Here is a 10,688-nt window from a genome sequence, read left to right as displayed (position 1 = left end):
GCAAAGCATTACTTATAAGACAAGGGACCATCTGGTCCATTCCTACCACAACTTGGTAGACATTGTGAATGTATTTCTTTGTTGTTTGTCTTAAAAGTGATGTGCAGCGGTGATATAACACAGCAGAGGTTTAAGAGGAAAATACCATTCAAAACAAGAACAGTGTAGTTTTTCAATATCAAGGTAACAACTGAATATTCTTATCTTGTTAGCATTACAGGTCGGAAAACAGAAAAAAAAAGACCATTACTCTGCAAAGGAGCTTGTAACTTTCTCCTAAACACTCCCTTTTATGCCCAGCCGGAGCTGGGGTATAACCAGTGAAATCCTGACTGGGGGCTGCTCCTCAGGCAAATTTTGGTATTCTTGCCCTGTGTTGTGGTGCCCAGACCGTTGCAAATGCCCTCATTGCAGTAGTCCTCAGTAGGGGTTTCACTGGCTGCCCCAACCTTCCTCTTTCAACATGGGAAGGTTGTAAGGAAATGGCAATGTTTTCTTTCCTCCAACGTGTAACAGCTAAATATTCTTGCCTTGTCAGTATTATCGCGGTGATAACTAACCTGTACTCTTCTTGCTTCGGACTACGTTGTTGCCTTAAACCTCCGCTGTATTATATGGGGGCACACATGCACAACTACTGAAAGATTTTTTTGAGACTCTTACCAGCTGAAAAGCATTAGAGTTGTGAGATCTGCTCTTTTATACTGTGGTAAAGACAGACTTTTCTGGCGATGATCTAGCAAACTAGGGCAAACTTACTTTAATACTGATGTGTAGTAGTGTTTTGTTACAGCCTGTAACTGCACTGACGTATTATACAAGATGGTTTTATTGACACAATAGTGGGTAATTGTTAGCCAGATTAAGAAAACTCAACAGCATAGATGTAAGAAACAAATCCTTTGCGTGACAGTTAAAAGAAGAAAGGGAAAAAGCATTTCCTCTTAATTAATCTCTTTGAAAGGGATCAGAAGAGAACATGAACCAAGAATGAACTGCTTTTCCTGATATTTAGAGGAAAACCTTTACTGGTATTTAAAGGGGACTTTTCACATGAAACACTTTTTGATTGTGGTTTATTCTTACGAAATTTTTCTGGGCTGTTGTAATTAACAAAAAGATAGTGGAAAAGGTTATCAATGGAATATTTAAAAGATTCTTTTTTTCTAGACAGAATAAAATAGAAAAACCTTGACTGCATAAATGAGATATATGTTCTTTTATATTTTTGGTGGAAATAGTACCATTACTGAAAGCAATGCTGCTGCTTTTCTCTAGGCAAAGGAGACGTTTTTGGTGATGTGTTCTGGAAGGAGTCTACCCTTGCCCAGTCCTGTGCTAATGTAAGGGCTTTGACTTACTGTGATCTTCATGTGATTAAGAGAGATGCCTTGCAGAAAGTGCTGGAGTTCTATACAGCCTTTTCACACTCCTTCTCAAGAAATCTCATTTTGACCTACAACTTGAGAAAAAGGGTAAGTAGCTTTGATTTTAACATACACCATATAAATGATCACTTTTAAGGACTGTCTGTATGAAAAAACTGAATTGCTTGAATTCTGGCATTCTTCATAGCCTCTCTTATAAGAAGGTTTTTCAGAGCATGCCTAAGAGACACTGCTAGCTTGTAGAGTCAAAAGGCCGTAAGTGTTTATTCCAGTGCTAGTTTTATAGGGAGCTGGACTGTGTATATGTGAAAGTATTTTACATTTCTATGAAGTGGACGGATTCCAGCATATTTGCAAACTGCCATGCACTTGTGATAAACAGCGTTCACTACTTTCTGCAACTTTAGTTTGTAAAGCAGCTAAAAAGATGTTAGGGGTGTTGCCTGAAGTTACAAGGAAAGTGGAAGGAAAGGTGTGAAATCTAATATATGGAACAAAAGTCAACAACAGTAATCACAATGGAAGAGTAATATGAACATGACTGATTCTATCAAGAGTTGTTTCTTTTAGTATCAATCACATTTTGGAATTACTTTGCTTATCTATAATGTTTCCATTTTCTTATCCTTGGATTTTTTGGCTCTTTTCATTTCTTCCTGCGTGCCAGTTCAAGTAATTTTGTCAAACGCGAATCATCGTAACTTAATATCCCATTTTAAATTCTCTGAGTAATCTTCAGTGAACCACCTCTGTAGGAATTTATTAAAACTGTAGCAGGTATAATTCAGTTGATATGATTTTATGGTACAATGTAGAAGACAATAATATTACATTGAAAATAAATACATTGCAGCACCTATACTTGCTTTAAAATATTATGATATAAAGGTACTTGAGATCAGCTAAAGAAATATGTTTGATAGGAGATTTTTTGTTCCTAAAACCAGTTCTCTATGGTAACCTCCAGGTGCCAAGTCAGTCCTAGATAATTACATCTGAAAAAACCAGAAAACTTTTCACCTTTGAAGGTGAAATATTTTGTAAAATTGAACTTTAAGCCTAGAGTATCGATTTTTTTTTTTTTTTAGGTTTTTTTTTTGTACCTAGAGTTGGCATACTGAAATTAAAATAGTGTGATGATGTTTTCTATCTGCACATGTTATCAAAGAATTCAGCTTTTCAGTATTGGGCAAAGAAGAATGTGCTATCCACGCTTCGGTCAAATAAATCAAAGCTCTGGTAAAAAATGGATGTAATTAAAAACTAAGAAGCAAATTTATACTTGAGGATTTCCTCATAGGACATTTTTTTCAAATGACGTTGAGTTCCTGCAGGACAAGGAGAAGATTAAGAGAGATGTTCTGTTAAAAACTAAGTTTAAAAACCAGCTACTTACCTGGCGTTAATTGATGTAAGAAATAAAAGAAATGAAAGAATTTGGTATTGAGATCACCTAGTATCACTGACTGGCATATTTTAAAATAACACTGTGAGTAATGTGGTAAGATGGTGTAAGAATACATAAGTACTTTTTTTTTAACGTCAGTAGAAATAACAAACCTTGAGGCCTGGAAGGACCAACTCTCTTAAAGCTCACAGTAACGCTAGAGTCACATCATTTTGGATCTGCTCTGAGCCAAAAGTCCCAATTTTAGAATCAGTTGCCTACTCCAGAAGTGACACTCTTTCCCTCCATGTTCATCGGTGTAGCTTTTCCCAGCTCAGGTTACAAAACACTTTTAACCACAGAATTGTAATTCCTGTGCTGTTGATTTTCTACGCAAAATGTTCCTAATAAAAAGGTACATTTTATGATAGCAATTTCCATCCAGTTATTCAAATAATTGGATTTTAATTGAGTTGCAGTTAGCAGAAAAGTGGCATTGATTGATAATGGAAGTGAGAGTTTGATGGTTCTAGGTTAACAGACTGTAATTTTATTTATTTTATTGAAAGAAGGCTGATTGCAATCAGAATGCAAATGTTAAATAATGTAAATAATATATGCTTTTGGAAATGCATAGAAGGTATGCTGCTTTAGAGATTGGAGATAATGCACATTAAAAGGCAACTTCTTAGAGTTTGGAATTTAATCTGTTTTAAATATCTGTGAATCTGTTATAGAAATAGCTCCCCAGCCTGTCGCTTCTAACACTTCTCCTGGTCTATTTCTGCAAATGGAATTTTGTAGAATTCAGATGAACCAGTACCTTCTGTGAGTTACGTTTGTGATGTATCGCATATCCTTTGGAAAGTAAATACCAGAATTACACTTTTCATTTCAATAAACAGTTTCATCTCTGGCTCCAAAAGTGTTCAACTAGTTGAAGTGTAGATACTGTATATTCATTCCAAATATATTCATACAGATTCCAAATACATGAAAAAGGAGCTTTGGGGATTTTTTTGCCTGAAGGATCTCACGGGTATATTTTTAGACTTGGTTATTCCTCTGAGGTGTCCCCATCTCCAGGGTGCATGTCTTCACTTCGCCGTGGTACTGGGAACACTGCATAGTGCAAGGTGCTTCCTAGCCAAGTTTTGCTCAGCTTAAGTGAGCTTTAGCATTGGTCCACTCTTTCACCATGTTCACTGGGTCTCCTCCAGTGATCCCTTCCCTCGTGGAGATGGAGCTCCCTGTCCCAGACCCTTCGGTGCCAGTGAGCAGTGCTGACCTTACAGATGTCCCCCACTCTTACTGGGGTCTGGATCCACTTGCTGACCGCTGTGACAGAAATAAGCAGACATGCAGGCGCATTGTAAGGTACCAAAACCAATTGGTCTTGACCTTAGCTAACTTTAGGGCTGGATTTAGGCAAAGTAAAAAGCATCTTCCCTCCATTCCTTGTGCTGCTCTTCCTACCGGTCTTGAATGTGCTTTGAGCTGAGCTGGGAGGGCAGAACGCTTCTGTCTGCGTGTCCCCTTTATGCCCTCCCTGGAACAGGGCCACGGTTATGAAATGTTAGTGCCCGTGATGTCTGAGGACTTTGTGGCCGAGCGAGATGCTTCCAGTGCTCTGTCCCTGGCATGCCGTGGCTGTCTGTGTCTGTGCTGTGAAAACAGTTTCCTTTCACTCATTTTCTTAACAAACACCGGTGAAATATGCTCTTTCCTAAAACTGTCAGCTCACTGTCAGGTGACTCCCTGAGCAGTTCCCTCAAGCGACCGAAATCCCTCCTGAAGTTATTAGCTCTCTAGTTACCTCTGACTGGAGCTCAGACTTAGAAAACTTTTTATTTTTCCTAAAGGGGAAGAGAAAGGAGACCTTTAATTAACTCTTTCTGCTGCCAGCCATTGACATTTTCATCTAACTGGAAGCAGGGGGAGAATCAGCTGCTGCATCTCTCTCTCCAACGTCTTGAGAAACTGGGACTGCAGTCTGTGGCTGCAGGTGGCTGTGTGTCAGACTCAAGGGCTTTGCAGCTGAAAGGAAGCTGAAAGAAGAGGATTTCTCAGAGCACTTCCTGCTGTGACAATGCTGTGAAATTACGTCAGGTTAACTTGATGTTCCTCTCCATTTTTGGAATCTCAGAGCGAAACCAGAGCCTAGACACTGGGGGTAGGTGGGATGGTCAAGTGACAAACTCACCCTTACGGAGGGTGTGCTAGCCGAAAGAGAAATATTGCAGGTTTGGAAGGCAGCAGGATTCACAGGCTGGAGGTCTGTTTTTCCCCAACAAATATTTAAACACTTCTGGGTTTCCAGCCTGGACTTCATAGTTCCAGGGTAGTAGAAGTGTAAGAAGAGAGAAGCTTGCATGATAGCTACTTGTCATTGTCTTTTGCTTGTGATGAGGTGCAAGTTTTCTGGCACCTTCTTTAGGAATGTGAAAGGCCTTTGGCAGCACTTGCAACTGTTCTGGTTTTGGCAGTTGCTTCTTTCCATGTGTATGAACTTTGTGACCAATATTAACTTACACTGGCTTGTACCACAGTGTATTTGCTCAGTTCATTCTGCTGCAGCCATAAATGATGTTATAGCTCAAATGATCGCACAGGCTACATAAAAGAGAGAATTCTTATACATAATTTATTAAGCTGAGATTTCTCTAGTAAGCCATTTTAGCCTGGATAGAGATTAAATGACTAATTCTGAATGCTTTGGAGTATCATGGTAGAAAGCACAAGTAGCTTTTCCAGAAGCTGAAATTTGTGTCCTGGAATAAAAGAAGGAATGCAGTAGGATGTAGGTATGTTATCTGGAATTTTGTAAGACTGAAAGAAACGGCAAAGAACACTGCATTTTTACAAAGCAAGCATGATTTAGTCAGAACACATTTCTTGAGAGACCAGTGATTGCAACATAGTCGTCTGTCTCCCTGCCGGTGTAAGATTGCTTGCTTTTGTACATGTAGTGGTGTGCTTATTCTATGCCATTCCAACTGGGCCAGCAGACAGGGCTCAGACCACCTCTTTCTAAAAGCAATTTTAAAATATAATTGTGCTTTCCTCTTCAGCATTAGCTTCACCTTTCTTCTTTTTATACTACAAGCTCTAACTAGAGAGAGAACCTCTCTCAGATCAAACATTTCAGCTAGGAGTGCTTCAAGCCTTGATTTTAAATCTTGGGGGGCTTGGCAGCAGGTTATTTTCAGAAAGGCAATCCATGGCCTTGTATTCTGCCTTTCCACATGACAAGTTTTCCAATTCTTTTCCATGATATAGGTTCAAAACGGTATCCCAGAATTCTCTCTGATATGGAAGGCTGAATTGCTGGAAGATTTTAACAAAGCTTTCTTAAAATGAGAAGAGTGAAAGGTTTTAATTTTAGAATATTGGCCCATTTGATGATGGATTTCAGAATGGTCAAACTGACAGCCTGCTTCCTTCTCCTGCGTTTGTACTCACCAAAACAATCCCACAAGTCCTGTGAGAAGAGGGTTTTGATGCTTGACTGGCATGCATCTTGCAGCACTGAAAACCCAGGACACTGGACATGACTGAGGCGTCCGGATGGGTCTGTGGCTTGGAAGTTATGCCATATTAGCTGACCAGGAGGCAAAGTTGTCATTTTCCAAAAAAGTTGTCATTTTCCAAATGTAAATAAACACTTAAGTGATCAACTCTGTTCTTTCCCATGCTGCCTTTTAAAAGCTGTTCAGGTAGTTGAATGTTCTTATATTCCCTGTTTCTCCGTGTCGATCTACGCAAAATGTATTTTATTCTGTTTCCTCATTGGTAGATTCCATATTGCATCTTCTCTCTGGCCTTGGACAACTTACTTAACTTTCATCTGTCTCTAACAGATAACTGTTTATCTAGCTCACAGATTTTTGTGCAAATTGTCTTTACACCCTGGACTGAAAGTGCTCTGAGGTATGTTGCGTGTTGTTAGGTTTGCACGTCTGCTATGGATAATTGAAGTGATGTGACTGTCAGTGAATTGAAACCCCATGCTCTGAGGAGGATGTGCCCTTGGATTTCTTCCTTCTCCTCTCCTGCAGCTTGTTGGACCCCTTCAGGTAAAGCCTTAATACCCAGACTTGGAGAGGATTTGACCAACTGCAAGCATTTAACATTCATATTTCTACAGTGATTGTAAGTGTTCAGCCCATAGTAGCTCCATTACCTTTCAGAGACATCTGAAAAGGTAAAGTTTAAAAAGGTAAAGTTTAGTTTCCAAAGCTTTTAAACTCTGAAGTTATTTCTGTTCTATTTAAATCTATATGGCATTGAGCATTAGGGTCCTATGCTTATACAGAGGAAGATCTGGCTACAAATAGTTTACATAGTGGGGATGTATATGTACAATAGAAGACATAATTAACGAAGAAGTTCTAAGACAATGTACTGGGTTGATCTTGGCTGGTTGCCAGGTGCACACCAAGCTGCTCTATCACTCCCTCTTCTCAACAGGATAGGGGGAGAAAAATAAGATGAAAAGCTCATGGGTTGAGATAGGGACAAGAAGATCACTTACCAATTACCATCATGGGCAAAACAAACTTGACTTAGGGAAATTAATTTAATTTATTACCAATTAATCGGAGTAGGATAATGACAAATAAGAACAAATCTAAAAATCACCTTCCCCCCATCCCTCCCTTTTTCCCAGGCTCAAATTCACTCCCAACTCTTCTACCTCCTCCCCCTGCGCAGTGCAGGGAGTTGGGGAATGGGGGTCGCGGTCAGTTCATAATGCTTGGTCTCTGCCACTCCTTCCTCCTCACACTCTTCCCGTGGTCCAGCATGGGGTCCCTCTCACAGGAGACAGTCCTTCACAAACTTCTCCAATGTGGGTCTTTTCCACAGGCAGCAGTTCTTCAAGAACTGCTCCAGCGTGGGTCCTTTCCACAGGGTGCAATCCTTCAGGAACAGACTGCTCTAGCCATGGGTCGCCCGTGGGGCCACAGGTCCTGCTAGAAGACCTGTTCCTGCATGGGCTCCCCTCAGTGGGCTGCAGGGTGGATGTCTGCTGCACCGTAGGCCTCCATGAGCTGTGAGGGGACAACCTGCATCACCATGGTCTTCAACATGGTCGTCACCACGGGCTGCAGGGGAATCTCTGCTCCAGCGCTTGGAGCACCTCCTCCTACTCCTTCTTCACTGACCTTGGTATCTGCAGAGTTCTTTCTCTGACATATTCTCACTCCTCTCTCTCAGCTGCTGTTGTGCAGTCGTTTTTACCCTTTCTTAAATATGCACAGAGGTGCTACTGACATGGCTGATTGGCTCAGCTTTGGCCAGTGGCGGCGTCCGTTTTGGAGCTGACTAGAACTGGCTCTGTCCAACATGGGGACAGCTTCTGATGCCTTCTCACAGAAGCCACTCCTGCAGCCCCCCTGCTACCAAATCCTTGCCATATAAACCCAATACAGACAACAAAACTGTTCTGTTGCTTGTATTCAGTACATGATACATTTTCGAGTAAATTTTAGCTGTAATTTAGATTAATCTATGTGGGTAAGTGGCGAAATGCTTCTTTAAAATGCTCTTAAATGACTAATCTCTCTAAACTGATTTGATGAATTCATCTCTTGTTTGATATGCCTTCTCCTACTATGAATAATGAGCAATTTTTCATACATTTAGATGCTGTAGTATAATGTCTGTACAATTGTTATAAAGAAATAACTTGGTATAATCATACAAAACAAGATGTGTATTTCCCCAAAGGAAAATTAAGTTGTTAAAATTCTGATAGGTCATTCACTAGTAAATCCCATTAAAAGTAACCTAGTGATTAATAGGTATTAATAACCGTCAATAAAATAAATTGGTGGAAGAGCTGGTAAGGGTGAATTTTGAATTACAATTCATCTTAAAATGGAAGAACATGATTCTTTTATGAAGCTGATACTAAAGCCATAACTGCCTTGAAGTCTCTTCAGTAAGAGAATATTTCCTGTTCTGTGCTATCGTAGATTTATAAGTTTTCCCATGTTGGTCACTATATACTTAATGATCGTTTGCATTCTGATCATTGAATTAGAAACTAAATTTGTACAGACTGAATTTATAAAATCAGAATTTTAGCTATTTCCCAATGTGTTTTCTAAATATGGAAAACTGTCTCAATGTTATGTCAATGAGAGACATTCCAATTATATGTCAGTACTTGGAAAAAAGATGTGGTAAATGGAACAAGTTCTGGTCGTCCTGGAATTGAGGTTAAGCACTTCATTCATTAATCCAGAAACAGGATCGGTATTTTGTTTGTTTTATCACACTTCGAGTAGACCCGCTTGAATTGTTTTTGAAAGGTTTTTTTTTCTCAATGACCCATAAAATATTCAGCCTTAAATATAAAAGAAAAAAATTCTGACCTTTTCAAGATCTGTAGAGTGTTCATAAAGTCTTTCCATATATGGTAAAGCTATTCCAAGTAGATGAAAAATACAGTTAACAAGGTTGATGATGGATTAAAATAAAATTTGTTTTCAGACTATTTTAATCCTTAAAAAGAAAAAAAAGGCAAGTTGGGCTTTTGTGAAGCTATTTTCAGATCAGTAATAGAAAGTTAAGATTAAAAAAGGATTTTCTCTCATTTTTAACGTGCACAACCACCCACACCAGCTTGTTTATCCCAACAGAAGGAAATACATTACTTTGATTTTTACCCTCCTCCACCCACGTAGACTAAAGCGTAGAAATAATTTTAATATAGAGAAAGGTTACTTAATGTGAATGAGGATTCCCCAGAATAGCTCCCCTAAGCCTTTTTAAAATAGAGAATGAATTTCCTAGGAACTGGGGAGATTCTAAATGTTGGCCCACCACCAGGGATGGAAGGCGATAATCCAAAAGACAGTGTAACTGCTCTCACACAGTCTGGGAATCTGGTCTTCATTGTGAAAACAGTGAAATGCTTGCTAGTATTTTTACAGTAGGAAGGATCAGTCCTTAGTTTAAACTCGTATTTTTCTTACTATTTTGTTGACTTAGATAAACAGAAATGTAATACAGATACACAAGCGAGGCTGAAGAGCAGCCTGTCTGTGTCGTGTGTTATCCTCATTCTCAGTATGTGCATGGCGCACTACCACCTGCTCACAGTTAAGTGTACTGAGGTGCCCTAGTCCACTTTTGGACCATGCTGGCAAAGAGGAAGGGGACATTCCATGGGAATTCAGAGAGTTCCTACCCTTTCTCCAAAGCTTGAAGTCTATCTTCTACTGCTTACCATGACTGAGTGCCCAGAGTTTCAAAATCTCTCTGTATTTCTAATTTAAAAAATAAGAAATATTTTTTATTGGTGCCTGTCATCCCTGTGTGTGTGCATGTATATATATGTATGATGACTGGCCTATTGCTGAATCTCTCAAGTAATTCAAATATTATGCACTTTTTCTAATATACGAATGCTGTTGCCCAGGCTTTTCTGCCTGTATGCGCCATGTTCTATCATGTATTATAACTGCACTAATTATGTCAATGCCTTAGTAACTTCTGTGCCCTGGTGATTGTATTTTCTGATATACCTTGGTGCTTCATACACTGCGGAGCATTACTGACCAAGCAAAAGACAGAACAGTGACCTAGTACCTTCCTGTATTATTTTTTTGCAACTCTAAAAACGATCTCTGGTGTCTGTGGTCTGGGAAGCAGCTGACTCTAGGACAAACTCTTAGTAAAAGGGTGTGATTTCCTGCTGTAACAGCTTTGATCTTCTGGTCTTCTCTAAGGTCACTAAAAGCTGAACTCATAGGAGTGCAAATCCAAACACTCAACCTGTTCAAGGCACTCCATGAAGGAGAGAGAATCTAGATAGCTGTGAAATATGAAAGCTGAGTTACAATGGCAAACCTACATCCTTGAGCAATCAAACTCTATAATCTAGGTGATCAGATTGGTCCTTT

The 10,688-nt window shown here is 39.5% G+C and overlaps 1 protein-coding gene across 1 annotated transcript in view; it reads left to right on the top strand.

Annotated features, from left to right (window-relative positions):
- KCNH1 (potassium voltage-gated channel subfamily H member 1) overlaps positions 1–10,688 on the top strand; it is a 187,632-nt gene that overhangs the window by 108,417 nt on the left and 68,527 nt on the right. Inside the window, exon 10 of the mRNA XM_075147926.1 lies at positions 1,279–1,475. Within this exon, the coding sequence (XP_075004027.1) occupies positions 1,279–1,475 (197 nt within the window). The remainder of the gene's footprint in view (positions 1–1,278; positions 1,476–10,688) is intronic.

Source organism: Calonectris borealis, chromosome 3 (assembly GCF_964195595.1).
Source record: "Calonectris borealis chromosome 3, bCalBor7.hap1.2, whole genome shotgun sequence".
Classification (NCBI taxonomy): Eukaryota; Metazoa; Chordata; class Aves; order Procellariiformes; family Procellariidae; genus Calonectris; species Calonectris borealis.
Note: the sequence above shows the minus strand (reverse complement) of the source record. Positions and strands in the feature narration are given on the sequence as shown.